At 53.2% G+C, this 24,312-nt stretch overlaps 2 protein-coding genes across 5 annotated transcripts; one reads left to right on the top strand and one right to left on the bottom strand.

Moving 5' to 3' along the window:
• The first annotated feature begins 10,883 nt into the window (after nucleotides 1–10,883).
• On the top strand, nucleotides 10,884–12,195 carry LOC120706501 (ubiquitin-conjugating enzyme E2 20-like). Its single transcript, XM_039991166.1, has 3 exons — nucleotides 10,884–11,488; nucleotides 11,592–11,651; nucleotides 11,742–12,195. Exons 1-3 carry the CDS (start codon nucleotides 11,023–11,025, stop codon nucleotides 11,783–11,785), a joined length of 570 nt encoding a protein of 189 aa, XP_039847100.1. The 5' UTR covers nucleotides 10,884–11,022; the 3' UTR covers nucleotides 11,786–12,195.
• A 460-nt stretch (nucleotides 12,196–12,655) lies between these two features.
• LOC120706500 lies at nucleotides 12,656–16,915 on the bottom strand. Of its 4 annotated transcripts, none has more exons than XR_005688320.1 (9): nucleotides 16,727–16,915; nucleotides 16,538–16,604; nucleotides 16,366–16,423; nucleotides 16,182–16,240; nucleotides 14,199–14,428; nucleotides 14,057–14,090; nucleotides 13,851–13,979; nucleotides 12,862–13,150; nucleotides 12,656–12,825 (listed from the first exon to the last, which is right to left on the bottom strand). XR_005688320.1 is itself a non-coding variant. In XM_039991164.1 (8 exons), the coding sequence occupies exons 1-8, from the start codon at nucleotides 16,763–16,765 to the stop codon at nucleotides 12,975–12,977; spliced, it is 792 nt and encodes a 263-aa protein (XP_039847098.1). In that variant the 5' UTR covers nucleotides 16,766–16,915; the 3' UTR covers nucleotides 12,658–12,974. The 4 variants fall into 4 exon arrangements, 2 of the variants coding, with proteins under 2 accessions (XP_039847098.1, XP_039847099.1); XR_005688321.1 differs by having other exon boundaries at nucleotides 12,658–12,881; nucleotides 12,925–13,150; XM_039991164.1 differs by having other exon boundaries at nucleotides 12,658–13,150.
• Between the last annotated feature and the right edge of the window lie 7,397 nt (nucleotides 16,916–24,312).

The following is a 24,312-nucleotide window of genomic DNA, read 5'->3' as shown; positions in this document are numbered from 1 at the left end:
CCATAATGAGCAATGGCCATGAAGCGGTAGAGCGCCGGCCGGCCAATGATGGCGTTGAACGGGAGGTTTACTTCCCCAGCATCGAACAGAACGCTCTCTGTGCGGAAGTTCTCCTCGGTCCCGAACGTGACCGGCAGTGTGATGCTCCCCAGAGGGAACACCGGGTGTGGGCCCACTCCAGAGAATGGGCGAGAGGGAGTCAGCTTGGACTCCGGAATCTGCAGCTGCTTGAACGCTGCATAGCTGATGACATTGAGGCCTGCCCCACCGTCAATCAGCACGTGATAGAGCCTCACGTTGGATATGACAGGAGCGGTGACTAGAGGTAGTACACCAGCTCCGGCCATATTTTCCGGGCAGTCAGATGGCCCAAAAGAGATGGTGGTGTTCATCCACCTCTGGTGCGGCGCCGCCTTCGGGACCCCCGGCTTCACCGAGAGGACCTCCCAGCGAAGGGTCTTCACATCCCGTCGGGAGACAAGTTCCCAGCTTCCGCCGTACATTACATACAGCTTCTTGCGGCGGTCGCCGTTGTCGGAATCGGAGTCGTCATCGTGGTAGACGCCCTTCAGCTCTCGAGCGGGGGATTGGTACCCCAGCTCCTTCTCCCCGGCGGCGGCCCCGCTGTCGGAGGCCTTCTCCTTGCCGGCCCGCTGGCGAGGAGGGGATGAACCGTCCTTGGAGGACTGCTCACGCCGCCCACTGACCCGCTTCGCGAGCTTCTGGATCTCACGGCAGTCAGCGGCGCTGTGGCGAGCGGTGGGATGCACTGGGCATGAACCTCTGCTTCCACCTTGCGGGCGAGGGCGTTTGCCGTGTGCATTCTGGCCCCCAGCCGCTGCTGCCGCAGCCGGCGTCGCCGCTGGCGCCGCCGCTGCAACGACTGGTCCACCAGATTGCAGTTCCCCGCGATTCCAGTTCTTGTTCTTCTTCTTCTTGCCACCGCCCTGAGCGGTAGCACTGGAGCCGCCAGCCTTGGCGTCTCCGCTTTGGGGGGCTGAGTGCCATGCACGACCCTCAGCGGCCCTGGCACACTTGTCTGCCAGGGAGAAGAGCGTAGTGACGCTTTCCACCTCGTGCGTCGCCAGCTTCTCGAGCATCTTCTCGTCACGTACCCCCTGGCGGAAAGCAGTGATAATAGATGCATCTGAGATACGAGGAATGGTACCCCGTACCTTGGTGAAGCGCGAGATGAAGGCCCGGAGCGTTTCTCCGGGCTTTTGCCTCACGGCGTGGAGGTGCGCCTCCACGCCATGCTGCTGGTACGCACTGGCGAAGTTCGCTGTGAACCTTGCACATAGCTCTTCCCAGGACTGGATCGTCCCAGGCGTGAGGTTCATGAGCCAGGTCCGGGCTGGCCCAGACAAGGCTACATGAAAGTAGCTTGCCATGACGGCGCCGTTACCACCAGCCGCTGTGATGGCAGTAACGTACACCTGCAGGAACTCCGACGGGTTAGTGGTACCGTCGTACTTTTCCGGCAGATGGGGGCGGAACTTGGATGGCCATGCCACCGCTCGGAGGTGGTCCGCCAGTGCAGCGCAGCCCACCCCGGCAACTGGTGCGCCTGGCTGTATCCGGGCGTTCACCGGGGGCTTGGGTGCCACCACATCCAAGTCGGCGTTGAGGTTACGGCCCTCAATGTTAAGACGGCGCTCTCGCGCCCTCTCGACGGAGACGCGGGCATCCTCTCCCGCACGCCGGCGGTTGAGCTCCGCCCGCAGGTCTTCTGTTCGTGCACCCCTCACGGTAGGGGAGCGCACGGACGCCGACGCACCGCCCTGACGCTGGTGGTAAGGTACCACCGCATTGCCGGGCGGAGGTCGTTGCCCAGTCCTTGCAGAACTAGGGGAGACCTGAGCCAGGTGGAGGAGACGGTCAAGGTCATCCCGCCACTGCTTCAGGGCATCTGGCGAGGCTGCCCCAGTCGGGGGGTTGCGAAGCAACTCCCTAGCCGCTGCCAGCGCTCCGCCGCTCGCAGCTTGTGAGGGGGCCCTTGATGGGCGCCCTGACTCTTGCCGGCGAGCAGCGCGCGCTGCTGCCGACGGTGGCTGCTCCACAGGCACAGTTGCCCCTAGAGCAGGAACACGAGGAGCGTGTGGCGTAGAGGATGCCACACCCTCCGTCATCTCTACGTCGTCCACACGAACTATGGGGACGATGAGGAGATGAACTGTGACCAGCTAAAGACGCCCCTACCTGGCGCGCCAAATGTCGTGGAGCTACAACCACGGCCGGGTGGCGGAAGGCACCCGCCCTAGCCCAGAGGGTGTGTACTCGGGGGTTAGCTAGTCCCAGAATGATCTCACTCAAGAACACAATGAACACAGCAAGATTTAGAGTGGTTCGGGCCGCCGGAGCGTAATACCCTACGTCCACTGTGTGTTGTATTGTCTCCCCACGAGAGTGTGAGAGCTTGCGTTCGTCTGGAGCTCCCCTGTACACAGCGAGTGCCTCCCTTTTATATCTCAAGGGAGGCGCGTACATGGCTGCCAGGACCCCGACAAGTGGGCCCAGTGATGCGGTACAAAATATAGTACTGTTCATCATTATGGCGCTGCAGGCAAAGGAGATCTTTCTCTGGATATCTTTGCCTGCTCTTGGAGTCTCCCGTTCAGCGTGTCTAGGCGCTGTCTTGTCGGAACGGCGCCCGTCGTAGCCAGTGGCGTCGCCTGCCACGTAGCTAAACGGCTGTGTAGGGAGCGGCGTAGGCGGTATGATGGAAAAGTGCCATGCCGTCGTATCCATTTAATGCGGCTGACGAGCTCTGCGCGGACGTGGCACAGGCGGCTGCACTGTGCACCTTGGTAATACGCGGTGCACAGCGGGGCCTGTCAAAGGCTGTCCCGCGTGCTGCGGCGGCAGAGCATGCGTCAACCATCCACATTAAATGTGGTGGGTGGGCGAGTCCCCCTTGCGGAGGACTCGCGCACGAGCCCGCGCCCGTGCCCCCGGGACACGTGGCGTCTCCGGACCCCCGCACGGTAAGGGGGGTCCGGATGGCGCAGGAGGTCCCGGACCCCTATGGGGGGTCCGAGGCCTGGCTGTCAGCTCGGAGCTTCCATCCCTTAGAGACACGTGGCGTCTCCGGACCCATCCCCAGGCGGGGAACGGGTCCGGGGCCGTTGGCCTGGTGAGGGAAGAGCCTGACCGGTGGGGCCTGGCTAATCCGTCCTTACGCGTAGTTACGGATAACTACGAGGGTCCTGTCTTGCTGCGGTAAGCGTGGGTACCCCTGCTACAGGGTACCGACAGCGTGGGTAAAACAAACAAAATCAGGGCCAAAAATGTGAACGATTCTAGGGGAGGAGCCGCTTATCTGATGATCTGGAAATCTGTCGTCCGATGGAGCTCCAGGGCACGATCGAGGCGGTTCTGAATTTGAGAACCTGCATCGATCTGCGCCTGCTAGACGGCCTCCTCCTCTCGCTCATCGCGGAGAAACTCCGGGTGGACCCCGGACTGGATGATCTCCCCGTGATAGGGTCCCTCGGATGTCCCCTCGTCGAGCACCTCCGCACAGGCCAATTTGAATTCAGCGATCTTGTCGGCGGCGCTCGCCGCAGCAGCGGGGTCGATGTCTCTCGAATCCCCATATTCCTCACTGGTGTCCGGCAGCTGCACCACCAGGATCACGCTGTCCGTCGCCGCCTGCGCCATCACCGTCTACGCCGTCATCGCCGCAACGACACCCTCATCCTGGGCCTCTGCGGGCACCGAGATGCGGGCTTCCTCCGCCACTGGCGCCCTCTGCACCGATTCCTCTGTGACTCCCTCGACACCAGCCCTCGGGGGCTCGAGGACGAGGGTCTCTGCCTCCGTTTGGCTGGCGGGGTACTCCTACGCATCCCCACCAGCTCCCTTCTCTGCGACCGGCCGGGCGGCGCTATCCGCGTTGCTCCGACCGACCTCGGCTTCGACGTCCGGCCGGGCGGCGTCATCTGCGCCGCCCAGGCCGGCCTCCCCCACGGCGTCAGCCGAAGCGGCTGCTTCAGCTCCGCTCTGGCCGGCGTCGCCCCCGTTCCCCGGCGCTCGAGCCTGTTGGGCCGCCTGGGCCCCGCGAGCCATCGCCTCCCGCAGCTTCGCAGCCTCCGCCACGATATCCACAACGGGCGGGGGCTGCGGCGCCGAGTGCGGCGTGGTGCATGCCCCAGTCTTGAGGGCTTTGGTCGGCGCGAGCGGAGCTGCGTCCTTGGCGACGGCCCCGGAGGTAGAAATCGGGGAAGGAAAGCTAAGGTTAGCAGGACTGGGCGATCGATCAAATGAACACAACGAACAAAACCAAAAATACTTACCCGGACCGGGCACTCATACTGCGTTTGCCCGTGCCGCTCCTTCGGGCCTGCGGCACACCGACGCCCCTCGACGACTGATCCGAGGGTGTCGCCCTCGGAGTAGGCTGAGGCCTCAAGGTCGTCTGCACGGACGTCTCCGCGCTCGCCGCGGACCCGTCGCCGCCCGTCGATATCGCGGGCGCGGGGATCCCCTCACCCGTCGCTGGCAGGGACGACCCCCGCTCCGCCACGGGCGCAGACGATCCTCCACCCACTGCCGGCATGGATGACCCTCGACCCGCCGCCGGCGTGGGCGACCTTCGCTCCGTCCCCGCGAGGGGCGGGTCCGCCAACGACCCTGGTGCGGGCCTCGCCTCATGCGGTGTCGCTGGCGCGTCCTCGTCGCCAGCCTCTTGATATACCGGCGGGGAATCCGCGCCTATTGCCGCCTCGACATCACCGGGGAGGTTGGCCTCGGCATCCGAGGCGTCCTCCTCCTCGTCCGTGGACTCGGGCGTGGCGGGCCGCGGTTTCCCCTCTGCGCGAGCGATTTTGCACGCCCTATCGTGCTTCGCTTCCCTCTTCCACTTCCACTCAGCGGCAGCCTCCGCCGCTTCCTTCCGCTTCTTCACCACCTCCGCATGAAGGCGGTTGACCTCACGTTCCTCCGGGATCGGAGGCCTCGAGGGGTGGCACCTGTGGCTCACCCCCTGCAAGACGCAATCAAATCGGAGTCAGGAAGCAGGAAGGGGAAAGGAATAACACGAATCGACAACGGATCGAAATCGAGACTTACCAATGAAAGGAACCCCGGCTCGGGGCGCATCTTGATCTCCCAGAGATCGGTTGCGTCATTGGGGAACTCCGCCACCGCATTCCTTGCCCTCCGGGCTGCGATGCCTCGAGGGAGCAGTACCATCGACGTCCTCGACCCCGAGGCCGGGACCCCGGGGGTGAGGCCGAAGATCGGCAGGCTTCTCTCCGTCAGAGGAATCACCCTCTGCCGGTGGAAGTTTGCGATGACGGCAGCCGCCGTCAACCCCTTCCTCGCCAGGTGCACCAGCGCCTCGGTGAGGACCTCGAGCCTGGCTTGGTGCGCTGGGGGCGACACCCCCCAGTCCCACTTGGCTGGTCTCTCCCGAAGCACCTTGTTGGTGAAGGCCGGGAGCTTGTTGCCGAAGTTGCGCAGGTAGAACCACCCACGAGTCCACCCGGCGTTGTTGGTGGTCATCTTGTTCGGGATGTAGAGATTCTACCGGCTCGGACGCAGATGGAGCATCAAGCCTCTGGCGCGCGCGAACCTCTTCGGTTGCCCCCTCACGTTCTCGACGAAGAGCTCGCTGCAGAAGAGGTGGATCCACAGATCCCAGTGGGCTTCGATCCCCAAGTATCCCTCGCAGACGGCGACGAAGACCGCCGCCTGCGAGACAGAATTGGGCCCAAGTTGTGCAGCTCTGCTCCGTAGTGCTCGCGCAACACCCGCATGAACTTGCTGACGGGGACGCCGAATCCCCGCTCGTGCAGACGCACGAGGCTCACGACGTAGCCCTCAGGGGGGTTCGGCTCGGTCTCCTCCGGCCACGGGGCAATCCACGCCGGCCGCTCCGGGCTGATGTTCATTGGTAGCAGCCGGTCGGCCACCAGCTGCACCAGAACCGCCTCTGTGGCGGTGGACTTTGTAACGACCTGCCCCGGGATAACGGCTAAGATCTACTCTGCACGTTGAGTAAACCACACCTGCTAAATAACTCTCTTGCGCTTTCGTCCTCGCTTCGCGCAAAAGGTTGCAACCAGAGTTATTTAGCTTCCCTAGGCCTGGTATTTAAGCTGTTCTGGGTTCCTTTCCACTTCCAGTATGAGATCAATTTGCGCTGCTACAGTACTGCTACACAGTACTCGTGAATTTGGCCCGGCCCACCAGCACGTGGGCTGTTACAGACTTCCCCCACGGCACCGGCTCCCGGATATCTGACATGGCTTTGAACTACGGGGAGGTGTGGGAAGACGAGCTTTGTGGCGCCAAAGGCACGCTCTCGCCCTCTCCTTCTTCTTCCTCTCGCTCTTGGCTATGGGCTCAGGATGCAGGGGAGGTGAAGAAGGCAAGGGAGATGAAGGCAAATGGCCAGGTGAGCCCAAACAGTCCCCCCTCTCTCCCTTTTATTTCACTACGGCGCGCGGATACGCCGCCACGGCCCGAATCCACCGCACTCAATGCGGTAGATTTTGCCGTCGCTGACGAATGGGTCCCACGCACGCACTCGGCAATAATTACGGCGCGGTAATCGACGGGCGCGGCGCGACTGTTGCGCTATTCCATCCGTCAGCCGCCGCCCACGCCGCTTCGTCTACCTGAGGTAGCCGCCTGAAAAGGCGTGCCCGCACCGCACCGCACGAATTGGGCCACGTCGCCCACGACCAGCGGAAGACCCGCACACACGACCGGCGACTCCGCGCCATTTTCGAACCGTGCGGAATATTCCCTTCGGGGCACTTCACCCTTGAGGGAACCTTATTCCGAGGCCTTACTGGTCAGGGGTTCGAAGCCTGGACAGGTGCCCCAGATCGCCAGAGTCAGGGGCTGCATGGACGTGCCGTAGAAGCTACCCTCGAACGCGGAGTTCGAGACGTCCTACGCAGTGTTCAAGGCCAGTCGAGGGTGCCTAGCAGGGGGATCCCATCGAGGGAGAGCATCGAGCCCTCGGACCCTATCGAACGGGTCCAAGCCCTGCCTAGCAAACCTTCGCGAGCGCTTTATGTGACGTGTCCACGGACCACGAGCCGACCCTTATCGAACGGGGCACGGACGTCCACTTGAACTACCCGATAACAGCTCACCGAAGCAGCCATAGCTCGCGGCCCGGGCATGGGTAGCATGGTGCGCTTCACCCCTCCTCCCTGCGGAAGGGCGACGAGGGCCGTAACCAAAGTCGAGGGTTCCCTGAACGCCTTTACGTAGGCCGGGGCTCGGGGGCTCCTCGCACACTGCGGCTCAGGCCGCACCCTCGAATGGGTCGACGATCGTCAATTGTGAAGTTCCGTGTGTCTAATCAAAACTCCCACTCTTAACGCACGCCTGCTAGATGGTTAAGCTGGATACTGGGTCGCTGTGCCAGCACTGAGAATGCCGAGGGCGGCTGAAAGAGTGCCGATGCCGGCTGAAAAAGACGCTGGACGGCCACTCCAGTGAAGCAACCAAGCGGGGCGACGTTTATAGCCCTTGGACGAGTACAAACACTCCTCCAAGGCCTCGGGGGCTACACCCGCGGGTGCGCTGACGCGCCCCCACGGAGGAAACTTCACACATTCGAGGATCGAAATCTCCTGCGGGGGTAGTATCCACCCATACACTTTCGGTCGTCCTCTCCGTGAAGGAGAAGGAGACTTCATTGCTCTTTACAAACAAAGATTACGAAAGGGCTACCGGCTTAAAGCCATCGAAAGGTACAAACGCATTGCCACCTGCGTGGCAATTTTCCCTGTCTTGGGGAGGAGCGAGCGACGAAGGAAAGCACCGAGCCCCTGGCTAGCACAACGGCCAGGCTGCTAGAGATTACGAGGAATAGCCCCCAGACCGCACGGGTCCAGTGGGATGCCCTCCTCGCAAGCTTTCTTCTAGCATCCCCTCCACCGAAGACCCTGCAGGGGGTCGAGCTGGCGGACAACACCCTCCACACCGTCTCCCCGAGAGCAACTTTGTCGCCAAGGGGGACGATGCGAAAAACAGCCACCAAACCTGGCACCTGCGCCATGGTCAGGCGTCTCCATCCCCCTTCAGGCTAGGGGACATCGCAGAAGTAGGACCCCACGGGCCCAGTGCTCTTCTGCTGATCCCACTGAAGCTAAGGGATGGTGCGCACGCCCTCTCCGGTTTTCCCCCGCCGCTCGCAAGCATTCTTCTAGCACCGAAGCCTAAAAAAGCCAGGCCACCCCATCAGGGGGCCAGACGTGAAAGGCAAAGAAAAACATTACGAGACATAGGCGATGCTAAAAATAAGAGCAGGAAAGTTGGAGAGGAAAGGGAGTTCCACGACCCTTATTTATTGCTGCGGAGGGCGCCAAGCTTCAAGCCTATCGAAGGGCGAAGGCTTGGACCGCCCGTGATGGCGCGGCACTCCACGAACGAGAGATACCCTCGGTTACCGTGCTGAGATACGACGCGACAAAGCAAAGCTGAGCCCTTGGACGCTGAGCGGCACAGCATCGGCGCTGGCCGACTGCCCTCGAACGGCGCGCCGCAAGGTGACTAGGGGGAGCAGGGCCGAGACCCTGAGCGCGGGACAGCGTAGCAAACGCACTGGCTGCAAAGCAGTAGGCGCCATCATTGCCCTGGCCCGCTCGGCGTGCTGACGCGTCTTGTCCCCGGAACAAAACAAGAAGGGGCGCGCGCCTCGAAGTACTTTCTCCGTAGGCGCACTACCCCGACCGACGAGTTGTCTCATCCGCTGGGCCGGCACCCAGGTGCGCCTGGCGGAAGCACAGCACCGATCGATCACGTCAAGGGGTAAAATCGCCGAAATACCCTTTGGCCGAATCCCTTGACTCGACCAAAGCCTCGGGGGCTACTGTCGGGTACCACGATTAGGGACACCCTAATCATGGTACTAAGATCACCATAAAAAACGCAAACACATGTTAGGCGACTGAGCCCACGAAGGCCCACGGCCTCTTTCCAATCTGGAAGAAAGGAAAGAACTCAAAGAAGCCCGGCATGCGGCCCATCTGCGACCCCCTCGGACTCGCGGGGCGATCTCCGCCTCGCTCGAGGGCTCCCATCGGGACCCTCGACTGCGCCCCGCATCTCCACCTCGCTCGAGGGCAGCGAATCTACCCTTGATTGGGCAAAACATCTCCGCCTCGCTCGAGGGTAGCGAACCTACCCTCGAGCAGGGCGAATCATCTCCGTCTCGCTCGAGGCCACCCCTCGACGAAGAAGACAAACGTCCCTGCCGCTCACCCGCCTGTCGTATAGAGGCATTGAATGCCAACCACTCCTCCACAGCGCCCAAGACAGACGGCGTCAGGCCGCCATTCCCCACAGTGGCTGTGACCGGAGTCCCGTCCGCCAACTCCGGTCACTGCTCCGCCATCCCGGACGCTGTGGCGGCACTGTGGGAACCTGCGACGCGGGACGAGACGTGCTCGGCACAGTTTCCGTTACTATTCTGCCAACTCCGGCTGATCGAACTCCACCTCACCACACGTATGGCCCCGGACCCGCCCCCTGCCTGGGAAGGGGTCCGGCGTCGCCACGTACCCCTCAAGGAGAGACGCTCAGCACTCGCAGCCGGAGTCCCGGACCTCCCCCTCGAGGGGTCCGGGATCTCCGTGTGTCTCCCGGACCTCCTAGTGCGCGCACCAGCACTCCGTTCAGGGGGGTCCGGGACCGCCGCGTGCCCCGCTACCGCTGGGGCACGCAAGACCCTGACCTGCAGGGCCCACGGAACGCCACTACGCCACATCTGGAGGACTGTACACCCTACAGCGAGGACCATGCCGCCTGCTGGGGCTGGCAGGACGCCGGCGCGATCTCCACAAGACCAAGTACGATACCCAGGACGACTGCCACGCCCGACGTCATGCCCCACAGTGTACTTCCCACAGTATTCGACCACTGCACCCCCGCGATTCGGGGGAAAACGACGACTTCTATGTTCCCCTGCGCATGTACACCGTCCCTCCTTGTGACTATAAAAGGAGGAGACGGGCTTCCTTTAAGGGGGACGTCGCAATCATCATCACGCAAACACAACGCTCAGCACTCGATATTAGCACTCGCCTCAATCGACTTCTCCTCTAGCAGAGACCTGAGGGCTTCCCTCCCTCTCTCGCCGCGCATGTATCCCCCTACTACAGGCACCACAGGTGCAAGATAATACAGTGCCCTCGCACTCCCCCTTGCTGTACGTACGGTCCCGTGGCCGGAACCAGGATAAACTCGTGTGTTACTGTGTTACATCTTGCATCAACATCTGGGACGAGGAAACACGCAGCATTATTAGTTGGGATCCGGACCGCCGGGTCAGGACACCGACAACCATCATGTAGAGGTGGTAATGGACCATGGCCCTAGTGGCCTCTTCACAGCCCAAAAAGATTCTTAAATTATTTAATTTAAAATTATATAAAATTAGAGTCCAGCTTTTTTTAAAATCTGATCCTTAAATTTTCTAATTTAAAATGTTGGGTCCGAGCCCTTGATTTGACACGGCGGTGATCAGTCCAGCCTGCCACCGCCCACACACACCTGCCACCCCCGGACCCACACTTCGTCAGCCACCCACCGCCCCCTGCCACGCCGACGCCGTGTGCCCCCGGACCAGCCGTTGGAGCCAGCCAGAGCCAGGTCGGCGGCCGCGGCCGCGGCCTCTCAGCCAGCCCGCTGCCCGCAACGGTCACTAGAGCCTCGCATTCCCACCCAATCGCCTTTAAATCCCGCGCCGCCGCCGCCGGCCGCGGCCTCTCAGCCAGCCCGCTGCCCGCAACGGTCACTAGAGCCTCGCATTCCCACCCAATCGCCTTTAAATCCCGCGCCGCCGCCGCCGGCCGCGGCCTCTCAGCCAGCCCGCTGCCCGCAACGGTCACTAGAGCCTCGCATTCCCACCCAATCGCCTTTAAATCCCGCGCCGCCGCCGCCTCCTCTCTCTCCCCCGCTCTCTTCCAATCCAATCTCTCCCTGCGCCTCCACCCACTCGATCGCCGCCGGCGAGCCAAGGGGGGGAGAGGAACCACGCCGGCCCGATCGCCAGCCATGGCCCGATCGCCAGCCATGGCCCGCGGAGAGAACCAGGAGTCGCAGACTGGCAACGTCCCCGCGGCTTCGGCGTCGGCGGCGGGGCCGAAGCCGGCGGCGGCGGGGCCCGGGAAGGGCGCGGAGGGCCAGTCGGTGGTGCGGCGGCTGCAGTCGGAGCTGATGGCGCTGATGATGGGCGGCGACCCCGGCGTGTCGGCGTTCCCGGAGGGGGACAACATCTTCCACTGGGTGGGCACCATCGCCGGGTCGGCGGGAACCGCCTACGAGGGCACCTCCTACCGCCTCGCTCTCGCCTTCACCGCCGAGTACCCCTACAAGCCGCCCAAGGTGCGGTTCGACACGCCGTGCTTCCACCCCAACGTCGACGCCCACGGCAACATCTGCCTCGACATCCTCCAGGACAAGTGGTCCTCGGCCTACGACGTCCGCACCATCCTGCTCTCCATCCAGAGCCTCCTCGGAGGTAACCAGTCGCAGCCGATTTGCTAGATCCGTCCATCCATCCCTTTGTGCTGATTGCGTTCTTGATTCTGACGGATGGGTTGGTGGGCCGCTTCTTTGTGCAGAGCCGAACAACGACTCGCCGCTCAACACGCAGGCGGCGGCGCTCTGGGCGAACCAGGAAGGTACGCGATTCGACATCTCACTTCGGATCGAGCGATTCATCGAGTTCTTGTTCTGAATCATTTGCTTTTTCCTCGTTCTCTATTGTTCAGAGTTCAGGAAGATGGTGGAGAAGCTCTACAAGCCCGCCGCGTAGAGGAAGGGGGAGTAAGGCGCCCGGCGCAGATGCCGCCGGCGCGGCTTCGCGAGTGGTGGCATGGAGAAGCTCCGCAAGCAGTGATCTCGCTTCGATGACAAGGGGGTTAGGTGCATTCTTTGGTCGGGTTCGGTTTCGGTTTCCAGTCTGGTGGTATAGCAGGGGAGGATGCGAGTCGCCTCGTGCTTGGCGAGTCTGTAATTGTTTTTTGAGTTCTGGATGTTCAGTGGCAGTGATTCGTTTCACAGTAGTAGTTGTTATCGCCTCTTGTTGTTTCAATCTTGATTCTGGAGCGACAAATTCCATCTCAGAAATGCTCAGAAAACGCATCAGCGGGATCTCGAGGATGTTCACAAACTGCATCAGCGTGATCTCGAAAAAGTGCGGTTTCAAATGACCTCTGTTTCCCATACGAAAATCTATACGAGTAGGAGCAGACAGAAGTCATTTCCCCTCCTGTTGCAGTGTTTTATACTCGGCTGGAGTTCTGATCGAGGGGGGGGGGGGGGGGGCAAATGCGGAAAATCGAAGTAGCCGCGGGCAACTCTGTCCACCAACAGGATGGCAACCAAGCCAATTCTTCTGTATGGGGATATATTGTTTCTCCCAAACCTTGACAGATGTAACAGATTATTAATTTCCTAACTTTGCAAACATTTCTAAAGAAGATACCTAAATGTTCTTTCACCCCTATCTAAATTATCTGTTATATTAACCTATTATTTCACATCATTCTACAATTTCATTTCCACATCGCGACATGGAAATGTTTCGAAATTGCCTCAGTTTCATTTGAACTGGAGATGTTCGAATTGACCATGACATCAATATTTATGGGACAGTTCCAGGGCAAAAAGGAACAGCTAAATATATGGAGATCCCAAAGTTTCCTGCCAAGTCTGTGCATTAAGTGATTAACATCTTGAACCATGAACTGACGCCTGACGGTCACATTGGGTGACCCATGCCATGGCACCGTCACCTATGAACTATTTGTAAGGTCGATTAAAGAAGACAGACAGCAAAACAGTTCTGCCACAAGATAGCACTTCAATATTTTTTTTTTCTTTTTCACATCCAGAGGTCACATTTACACATCAGAGGCTTGCAGGTTCAAGATAAGCAGCTTCATTTTATACATCGAGAGGGGCAAGCTGAGGTAGCTATAGCTCTAATGAAGAGCATGCTGTCACCCTTTAGTGATGATGTTTGATATCCGCTCGAAGAACAGACGGCACATGTTCATGCTAAATCTTATGTCCTGCTTCATCCAATTGGCGGCTATCCTTTCCAGGGTGCCCAATGAAGACAGCTTATAAGACCATTCACCAGGTTTCTCTAACCATGTGAGGGTGAAACTATAACCTGCATCGATTTGAACAACTCCATAAGCATTATAATCAGTTCATTTACACTACATGACTTGAGAGTAAAAGTAGCATCCTGGAATGAAATGAAACCCATAAGACAGATATTGCTTTGTTAACATGATAGCTGTCGTAATCGTAGGGTGTACTGACAGTACTTACCAAGAAGGTTTACACCTCCACCTAATCTGTCACTAATATTTCCAAAAGATGCTCGGAGTATGCCATTGAAAAATAAGTTAATATATCACCATATTATAAATTTCAGATACTGACGTCTGACGATTTGTATGTATTGCATTTAGTCCGATAATTCATGCTCTAAAATCAGTTTTACAGTCACCATGAAATTATTACACATGTTTGTACCCAATAAGGTCTGTATGCAAGTTATTCCATATGAAAGACAAGACCAAACAAAAAATCAACAAAAACATATGCTTTTTTTAATAAAGATAATATCATCTGCTTTTGATCATCTAATTCAGTTTCAGAAATATTATTAAGGCTTCAGATGCAGCACCGGTTCCTCAGCATAATTACAGTCTGAACATTTACGCTGGCAACAACAAGTAACATACTAAATCACATACTGATAGTAACAACATGACAATACAAAATATAATGCAGAGTAGCTAGTGCTGTTCTGGAATTAAGCTGCAGTGAAACAAGAAGATGAGATTCAGGTGAACAAGTACCGGTAGCTTCATGGGAGACTGAAACCGAAAAATTTTCTGTTCCATCATCTACTGTGAGCTTCATGCGAACTAAAGATTGAAGCAGCAAGTGAAACATATGAGCGCTGGGACATTCGTTTATCTCGTTCCCTGAATCAACAAACACACTGATTAAATAATTTGAAGGCATGCGACCAAGTAGTAACAGCATTTATATTTTCACTAACCTGAGGTGCATGTATATCTTCTAGAGCATTGTAGCTGCAGGACCAGATAAATTCAAGCCACACGAAAAAGTATTAGTAAACAAAGCTAACTCAAATACTTTTATATTAAAAGGAACTAGTTGGGCTTCCACAGACAACTGACCTCTTGAGATTCCTCCTCAAGGCTGCTGTGAGGAATGGCAGTACTTTCACTCAATTGTACCCTCTTTGCCTTGATGTTTGATTGTGGTGTCTTCCTTCTAGGCGATATTTGAGTTGGATTTTCATGGATAATTTCAGGTGTGAGGTCCACAGATCTAGTAGCAGTAGAATTGTTTTTTTCAGTCTTCTCAACCAAGAGCTGCTTAAGCCACAGAATTTCACTGTCCCTTGCTGCATGAAACAAAAATTGAATAAGTAAACTGTGGCACCTAAAATCATTAAATCAACTTAGTTGACACCAAATTAATAAAAAAGATTGGAAAATGAAACATCATGGCAACATTAAAAGCAATGGTGATGCCAAAGGACTGCTCCATCTCACAAATTGTGATGAATTATGCAGTCATGTCCAGATTATTAACCAGGTGCGCAGTGGCGTAGCTACGTGGGGGCCATACGGGGCTCCGGCCCCCCCTTGGCTCAGGAAAATTCGTCACTGTCAGCACGCTTGGCTACGTGCGGAGCATACGCTCCCACAGCCAAAACAGCTGCTACGAGAAACAATACCCTTGGCTGGCCCTTGGGACACCCGCTCGCCTGGTCAGCACGCTTATCCAATCACCTCGGCTCTCCCCTCCCTCTCTCTCTCAATGATCCCATCTGACAAAGGGAAGGGGGCAGAGGGCAGGGTGAGATCAACGAGGCGCGCGTGGGGCGGACGGTCATGATTCGCGCAATCACGCACGCATGCCTGCCCCACTCGGCTGGATCCTCGGCTGGTTTTCAGCGGCGAGCGGCACGCAATCATGGGCGCGCACACGGCGACGTGAGGCCTATTGGCATACTGTAGCAACCGCCCCCCCTTCAATTAACTGCACACTCCGCCACTGCAGGTGCGTGCAAACTATGACCTAAATTACCACGTCAGGACTAATGTAGGATTGCAGCATAGCAAAAGGACAAGGGTATGAAAACAAGTACAGATACCATTTCAATGGGTCAACCTGCCAAACACTATTCAAAACATTATGAATGCAAAATTGACCGATTGTGTGACCATATTGCAAACAATACAAAATAGTTCAATTCCAATAAATGTATACAGAATAAAATATTCTTAATTCATCTGATGCTAATTAGCTATAGCCAGCAATCCAGTAATGCGAAGCAGTAAGTTGACACACATCAAACTTGGATGTCCTTCGGCATCCACAGTGCAGTAAGATAGTATGCTCTGGTCTGAACTGTTTGACACACATCTGCGTGGCAATTTTATAGACAGTAATCCAACTAGTGTATATATATTCTCTCCATTTCACAATTTCTCCTACCACTCGGGATTCCCTTTTCAAGTATTCATCCACAGAGGAAAGCAAGAGCATAGGTATTGCAACAGTTCCTCCCTCAGTTTATGCTGCAATGCTGTGAAAAACAGTAAACGACTGTAGCATGCCATTTAATAGGGTGTGTGTGGCCATTTCTTCTTAACAATTTTTAGAGCCAGTGCATCGCCGGTCTTTGTGTATGGTGCTTTCAGGCATAAATACATCAAATTAAGGAGACTCCGTTCACAAGTACATCATAGCAAGGAGAATCAGCTGAAAAGGATTAACTCAGTTCATGTCTAGTTGTCATGACAAGCTACAAATAAAAAAAACATGGTTGCAAGCAGTAAGACTAGGAGAATGAAAACTTATTTAAGAAATCAAAGCTGATCAGACTCGACATGTAAGCTTCAGTAGTATTTGCACCGTTCATCATTAGTTAGATACTCAGAAATGCCCGCCGAGCTGATTCTGATGCAGAGCATAACCAAGATAATCGCTAGGAGTGTGGAATGTGTTGATCAATAAGTAATTTTAATCAGGATGCATCACTGCCTCTATTTCCCAAAGTTGTGTTTCAGTTCCATACATGTGCCAGACTAATAAGCGTTTCTATTCCAAGAGCTCAAACAGGTCCAACTAAAAAGAGAGATTCTTACCTCGAATGTCTGCAAGGAAATCCTGGCGGGCCTTCTCAAGCTCATCCTCCTTGTCCACGCTGGAATCATCAAATTAGCAAAAATAAAACGACAGAGAAAGGACATAAGTAACGGTGCAGGCACCATTTCCACCCCGAAACAAGGGAACCCTAACCCACACTCAATAGTGACAGGCGCATCTTACAGCTTCTCACTGAGCTCCTCTTTATCTGTTTGGAGGCCGCGGACCCAATCCTTCATGGCTGCATCATCATCAGAACAGAAAATCAAAATCAAAATGAAGCGAAAAGAAAACCGTGTCTCCCAAAACCCTCTCCCTCCCACAATCCAACCCAAATTCAGAGGCCTAGCCTTACCATCGTAAAGCTCATTGAGCTCCTTCTCCCGCTTCCGCTCCAACCCCTCGTCGAGCAGCTTCCGCTTCTGCGACGCGGCGGGGGATCCAACCGGACAAAAAGTAAGTGCAGCATCAAGCCACCGCGGGCCGGGGGGGGGGGGGGGGGGTGGCAGAGAAACGGGGCAAGGAAGAAGCGGGCGAGAGGTACCTTGAGGGAGGCGTACTTCTCGTAGAACTTCCGCTCCATCCGCGCCTGGGAGAAGGATCCAGAAGCTGGTTCGAGCGGGAGGCGGCGGTAGGGGGGAGGGGAGCGGAGGTAGGAGAGAGATTTGGGGAAAAATTTTGAAAAGCGGCGAGGCACCTGCAACGGGCCGATAGCGCTCCGCCGCGCCGCTCTCTTTTGCGGAGCCTCGTCAACCCGTTCCGCTGGGAGGAAAATTCTCTGCGGCGGTGCCGCACAGCAGGATTCTGCCACCTGTCCATCAAATCAATCGCGAGCAGGTCCATCACGGGAGCTGCGCGCCGTTGCGAGCCGGCTGCTGTCCTGGGGCGGAGCCACACCCCAAAAGCCGAGCGCTCAATTCGATCAAGCTGGTGCTGCAACGGAGCCAATTCAGCGGCATCTTCAAAGCCGCTCCTTTGACGTGGACTAGAAGGAAGCCTCAAGGCCTGCAGACATGGCCTGGCGCCAAGCTGTGCGATGTGTCTCTCGTTTGTAGGGAAACCAGCAAGCTTGAGGTTCTATAGGTTCAGGCACCTTTGATGGCGAAGTCAATGTCAGGAGCCGATGATGACCTCGATGGTGAAATAGAATGAACTGCAATCTCAGCAGGCAGCAGCCACGGTGATGGTGAAACTGGATGCAATCATGGCGACAGTGTCCAGCTCGGCCGTTGGTTTCGACTGGGGCATCTGATGGCCAGCGGCGGCAGAATTCTCCAAGAGATTTGGAGTTGGATGATGAGATCCTTTTTTCACGGAGGTGTGATCAACCTGCGGAGGCACCGGCTTGATTGAATCGAGCGCTCAGCTTTCATGGCGCGGCTCCGTCGCATGACAGCAGCCGGCTCGGGATGACGCGCAGCTTCCGCGATGGGCCTGCTCCCGATTGATGCGATGGCCAGATGGCTGCATCCTAGGCGGTGTCGCAACAGCATCACTGTGCGGCACCGCCGCAGAGGATTTTCTTCCGTTCGGCCCAACGGCTGCTTCAGTTCGAACTGGATAAAACTCCAGCCCAGCTCGAGCGAGCCCAGTTTGGTGTTCGAGTTGGGCTCGTCTTAAGCTCGCCTCGGCTCGAGCTCGGTTCGATTGAGCTTGACACGAAAATACAAGAACGTCATGGCTAGTAAAATCAGGAGCATCCTATTTTTTCAGCTGTGGTTTGTGGATTGCAAATTGCTGGTTAATGGTTTTCGAGGAAAAACCTTTCTGGTTAAAAAACGTCTTATATATTGTAACAATCCACGTGCTATGCTTTGCCTAGCTATATACAAACTGCAATCCATAATCTTAGTCATAGAAACTAAAAATAAACAACTAAAATCATAGCAACGGGGCTACATGGACTTTGAACCAAATCTATATTTTAGCTTTATTATTCAAAATTCTTTTATAATGGCATATTGTGACTTTTTTCGATCATTTCATCCAACTCACATAGAGACTAACAAGTCGAACAAGAGTGGAGTTGAATTTTTTTAGCGAAGCCATGTAATTGACTGAGTTATAGGTTTACGAGTTTAATTCCAAGCTATATCATAGACTCTTCAGTTTCTTAGGCATACATGATTGAATGAGTTTGGAATTTTTACTGCACCTCAAGCACAAAATGATTAGCCCACCATTGAAATTTCACCACAATTGGACAATGGAAACTATAGCTACAAATTAATTATAGCAAAAATATATATCTAAGATATCACACCCAGTTTTAAGAATAAAACCGAATGTATAACTATATGTATGCCAGGATCAAGTTTCATACATATAGAGACATTATAAGTGAATAATCAGTAACAGTATCACGAAAAAAAATACAACAATTAAAAGACAACTATCAGAGTTATATAGCTTATCCTGAAAACGAAGACTCCAAACTTCACAGGCAATCGACTGGGGGTTGCGTACGCCTAGAACTCAGCAGCATCTTCAAAAGACTTCACCACAATTCCTTCTGACCAGCAGTAAGCAAGGGTGAGTACACTTATGGTTGGTACTCAGCAAGGCCACAAGAAATAACCAGAATATGATTTGAGCTCATCTTTAAGTTAAATTAATCATGTGAGGGTCCAAACGGCTCTTAACCGTGAACATGGCTGATATATCAGTTTTACACTCTGCAGAAGTTGTACACTTTCATCACAATTCGCGTAAAAGTTCCGAAGAACTTTGAACCCAACCACGCATGTGCTAGCTAGGCACAATATCACACTTCCGAGGTGTGATTGCATAGGGACGCTTCGAGGCCTTTACAAAGATTCCCTAACATGTAACAATCTGCTAAGGTTTCAAGTCAAAGTGATCATAACACTGTCCTAATGAGGTGGTACCTTGCCAAAGGACCATTAAATAATACCAATTGCCCCAAGAGGACCGAGCTATACCCCATCGATGCATCCCCTCTTGCCCTTTCGGTAAGATTGTCACTAGCTAGAGTCTCTAATTAATCAGCCAAGACCAGGAGCCATGTAGTATTGTGATTGTACTGTTTTCTTGGGTCGTTCTTGTGGCAGCCCCGCCCGACATAAACCGGCTTAAGTGCGCTAACCATCATCAAAACGACAATCAGGGTTAACACGCACTTAAAACGGAGCAATCCGGCAGTGCTGTCGGGTAAAATCCCGATAAAACCACTTACACCTGGATCGAACAAAGCAGCATAACTCACACGAAGGCGAGTCCAGAGATTACAACACCTCACAATATATTACACCACAGAGTTTAACATAAAAATAGAATTACAAACCAAGTTCCAAATTTAACAAAGTACTTTTCAAACCAACGTAACAGAAGTTCATCAGAGTCCTTTATTTTAGAGGAAAGTAAACACGAGAACTAACGACGATACGGATGTCTCGAGAAAGCCCGATACAAGACATCACTCGTTCTTGTCATCATTGGCCGGGGACGCATCCCACTCCACGGACCAACCAGGCGGAAGAGTGCAAGGCCAGGTCAAACTGGCAATCATATCCTCAAAGGTTTCACCTGAAACAAAATATAGCCACAAGCAAGGCTGAGTATTCTAATACTCAGCAAGGCTTACCCGATTAAGGGTATACTTAGCCCTTTATCTAGACATGCAAGGCTTTTGGCTTGCGGGGTTTGGTTTGCCGAAAAGCAGTAAACAGTAGATCCTTAATTGCAGGTTTTAGTTTTCAGGTTCTAGTTCAATTAACCATTCTAAGTGAGCATCTATCCAACAACATACATGGTGAACAAAACTTATCTTTCATCAATCAAACATATTCATCATCATCATCAAGTTCCACTTCTTACTCTATGTAGCAGAAGAGTTAAGCAGTCCCATTATCCGTGAGAGGCGGACGATTCGAATCGAATTTGTTAACCTTGCAAGGCAGACCTAAACACACGTCACGTGGTTACTCCCAGAGTCACACGTGCAACATTTCCCCTTTCTTTCCGGGTTGTGGATCAGGGTCACCGTCCTCGACTACAGAGTACGACGACTCTGCACCCGCATGTGCGCGCATGAGAAACGACGTTCAAAGAAGGTGAGGGAGAAGTCCACTTGCCGGGCCAATCAGGTACTTAAGCTTACCGATTACCATATTCTCGGCATGTGTTTAGTACGTTCAAACGCTTAACTACCACTACCACACACTGCGGCCTTATCACATTTCACTAAACAGACGGGACATCCCAAGTACCACAGTCCCGCCCGTAGGCCTTATAGTTGCAGCAGGTAGTAAACATCCAACTCCTATATTTCTCGCGAGTGACAGGAAATCACTCGACTTCTACCGAAACATTAGCATAGCCAACTAGCGACCTACACATACTAGTGTTCAAACATCGGTACCTAGGATTATGCAACTAAGGTTCCAGTCAACTCCTGTAAACTTAAATGCACAAATAGATAGGAACAATAATAAGTTGCATAAATTTAAAATAGTAGGACATGCTCCGGGGCTTGCCTTCCTGGGCGTAGCTGGATCGGGGCTCTTCCGAAATCGGGTTCGGGTCTTGCGCAGCTTCAGTTAGATTAACTTGAGCTTCGCGCTGCTCACTCTCGGACTCGGGCACCAGCTCGTAAGTTCCGTCAGTGAGAGTAGTAATATCTATAGGAGATGCACATGGGTGAGTTGTTGTGATGATATTAATTCATGAATTATTTCACAAGAAAGAAGTAAACCAACAAAACTCAAATCGGAAATAACACACTATCATTTTTCTTTCATTCGGCAATTGTTTATAGAGTAGAAAACAATATTAGTTAGTTCATAAAATCAACGTGGGGTTTTCATCATAGACAAAACCATACAAAAGTTGTTTCCTTAAATAAAACTAATGATAACATCCTTTGTCCAAAACTATAGTTACACATAGTTTATGAGTCTTAAATTTTTACAGAGGAGTCTACATATGATCCTAAACACACTTAAAATTTATCAGAATTTTTCTATAAAAATAAACAGGAATAATAAAATTGGCAAAATTAACTCACATATAACAAGACTATTTAATATAGAGAGTTACAAAGTGTTTTTGCCTCTCCAATTTTGTATTCTAACTTATCTTATGAAGACTAAGCCATGGTAAAATTTTCAGATTTTTCCATAAGCAACAACTATTTATCACAATATAGCACCATCTTTAAGGATTAATTCATAAAGCTAGTTACACAAATCTAAAAAAATAATGAAACTTATACAGTGGTGTTCATTTCGTATTGTGAGTACACAGAAAAAGTTTAATTCTCATATATATAACATAACATTCAGAAATAAAAAGCAAAATATTTTACTAGATCTAGCCAAGATTAGGGTTTCATCTAGTTACAAAGGTCAACTAGTGTTCAAATTTTTACACAGAACTAAGCATGGCATTGATTAGCTACCAACCAAAAATCACCTATAGATTCTAAGTAGAACTCCTAGAACAATTATAGTCTATGAAATCTAATCTTTTTCATAGATTAAAATACAGACAGAAAATAAACATGTGCATGTAATGAAAGTTGTAGATCTTGTTGCAAGGATTCCAAAACATTTGGATTTACATTTTTCTGATTTCTCTATGAATTTATATCGAATTTACAAGTTTGCTGGTTTGGAAAACAAACAGAAAAAGAAAGAACTTTTTGCGCAGAGGCCCCTGGAAGACTTTTTCTTCTCGCGGATAGGCCCCTGGCCGGAGTTTGAAGCAGGGGAGCGGCGGGCGGCCGGATTCCGGTGACTGGGGTCAACGGCGGCGAGGGGAGCTAGGGGGAGGAGCAAGAGGAGAGCGAGAGCAACCTTGGGGTGGCCTCGGTTGAGCTTGGGACGGCCGGTGGCGGCGCCTCCGCGGAACAGGGGCGGCGGCGGCGGTCCGGTGGCCCGAGGTGGCGGCGAGCGGGTCGGGGAGCACCGGTGGAGGCCAAGGGAGCGAGCTGCGGGGGTTGTTGGGCACGAGGGAGGGCGGAGGAGGGGGCTCCGCGGGAGCCTAGGGCGCGGCGGCGCTAATGGCGGCGGCGTCGGCCGTTTTCGGGCAGAGGGGCAAACGGGACGCGGCGCACGTGCTCAGGGAGGAAGGAGAGAGGGGTGAGGGCGTCGTGGAGCTCGCGGGATGGTTCCAGGCGGGTCAAGGCAAGGGGGAGGGCATGACGCGGTCGGGCGGTTCAGCACGGCTTTGCCGTGGCGGCTCGGCGTCGAACCTCGGCGTGCGCGCACAGGATGGCGCCGCGTGGAGAGGCCGAGAAGCATCGCGGAGGAGCCAAGGACGGGGCGTGGGGAGAGCACGGCGCGTGGCCGGCGGCCTTAACTCGACGGCGACTTCGGCTCGGTAGAAAACAGGGGAGGGAGAGAGAGCAGAGAGAGTAGAGAGAAAGAGAGAGAGAAATTTGTTTGATTTCAAATTTGAATCTTTCTCAAAATTTTCAATTAACACTCGAAAAATTTTGAATACGAAAGATGTTCCAAAATTCAAATCCTACCACTTTTGTTTCAGGCCTACTTTCATTTGGGACCCAATTCAAAAGTTCAATGTGAATCCCGACAAATGTAGTTATTACCCAGTTCGAGCTAAATTCAAATTTTTCTTCGACTTTTGCATGAAAACTTAAATATATTTGAGCATGACAAATGTTCAACACTTAAAACTCTACAAGCTTTATTTCAGGAAAAATGTTCAATTAGACCACGGATTGAAAATTATTTAAATTTAACACAACCAAGATTTTGAATTGCTAACCATTTCATGTAGACTTGCATTGGGTTAAGGGTACATGATTTGGTGCTAATGACCCTGGTTTAGCTAATGAAACACCTGGGGTGTTACAGCCTACCCCCCTTAAAAAGAATCTCGACCCGAGATTCGAGTAATTAGGCTAAGTGTGGAAGGTGTGTGTACCTTGGAGGGAAACTAGAAAACCACGGTAATGTTCATTTAGATAGGTTTCGGTCTCCCAAGTGGCTTCTTCTTCAGTGTGATGACTCCACTGGATTTTGTACATTTTAACTACTTTTCTTCTGGTTACCCTTTCTTTCTGATCCAGAACTTTGATAGGATATTCCACATAGGAAAGGTCCGGTTCTACCCGTATATCCTCTTGTTCGACAATCTCCGTGGGAACTCGGACACATTTCTTAAGCTGAGAAACATGGAAGATATCGTGTATGGCGGATAGTTGCGGAGGAAGTCTCACTCTATAGGCCACAGGTCCACAAATTTCGATGATTTCATAGGGACCAACGTATCTGGGAGCCAGTTTTCCTTTCACTCCAAATCTTTGTACACCCCTGGTTGGAGAAACCCGAAGGTATACATGATTTCCAACTTCGAATTGCAAGGGATCTCTTCTTTTGTCAAAATAGCTCTTTTGCCTAGATTGTGCCGCTTTAAGATTTGCTTGAATTACCTTCACTTTTTCTTCTGCCTCGGTTACAAGATCATGTCCAAATACCACTCGTTCTCCGACTTGCGACCAGCTCAAAGGAGTACGACACCTTCGACCATACAAGGCCTCAAATGGTGCCATTTTTAAACTTTCTTGATAGCTATTGTTGTATGAGAACTCCGCTAGAGATAGGCACTTATCCCAACTCTTGTCAAAGTGAATGACACAAGCCCTCAACATGTCTTCTAGGATTTGGTTTACTCTCTCTGTTTGTCCATCGGTTTGAGGATGATAAGCGGAGCTTCGAATCAGTTTGGTACCAAGAGAAGCTTGCAATTGTTCCCAAAAGCGTGCTGTGAATTGGGTGCCACGATCAGAAATGATCGTTTTAGGTACGCCATGTAGGCAAACAATGCGATCGAGATAAATCTCGGCATATCTCTTGGCATTATAGGTGGTGTGTACTGGGATGAAATGGGCCGTCTTTGTAAGTCTATCCACGATAACCCAAATAGAGTCGTGCTTCTGAGATGTGTTTGGCAATCCAACAATGAAATCCATACTTATGTCTTCCCATTTCCATGATGGAATAGACAAAGGTTGAAGAGGGCCGGCTACCTTCAAGTGGCTGGCTTTTACTCGCCGATAGGTATCACATTCCGAAACATACTTAGCAATTTCCCTTTTCATCCTAGTCCACCAGAAGTTTAGTTTAAGATCTTGATACATCTTGT

Source organism: Panicum virgatum, chromosome 5K (genome assembly GCF_016808335.1).
Source record: "Panicum virgatum strain AP13 chromosome 5K, P.virgatum_v5, whole genome shotgun sequence".
Lineage (NCBI taxonomy): Eukaryota > Viridiplantae > Streptophyta > Magnoliopsida > Poales > Poaceae > Panicum > Panicum virgatum.
Note: the sequence above shows the minus strand (reverse complement) of the source record. Positions and strands in the feature narration are given on the sequence as shown.

Bases quoted from the DNA above. Each gene is read 5' to 3' on its own strand.
- LOC120706501 (XM_039991166.1), top strand. From the start codon at position 11,023: ATGGCCCGATCGCCAGCCATGGCCCGCGGAGAGAACCAGGAGTCGCAG. The intron at 11,489-11,591 runs GTAACCAGTCGC...TTCTTTGTGCAG, and splicing joins CATCCAGAGCCTCCTCGGAG to AGCCGAACAACGACTCGCCG. The intron at 11,652-11,741 runs GTACGCGATTCG...TCTATTGTTCAG, and splicing joins GCTCTGGGCGAACCAGGAAG to AGTTCAGGAAGATGGTGGAG.
- LOC120706500 (XM_039991164.1), bottom strand. From the start codon at position 16,765: ATGGAGCGGAAGTTCTACGAGAAGTACGCCTCCCTCAAG. The intron at 16,424-16,537 runs GTAAGGCTAGGC...ATGATGATGCAG, and splicing joins GCTCAATGAGCTTTACGATG to CCATGAAGGATTGGGTCCGC. The intron at 16,241-16,365 runs GTAAGATGCGCC...TGATGATTCCAG, and splicing joins GAGGAGCTCAGTGAGAAGCT to CGTGGACAAGGAGGATGAGC.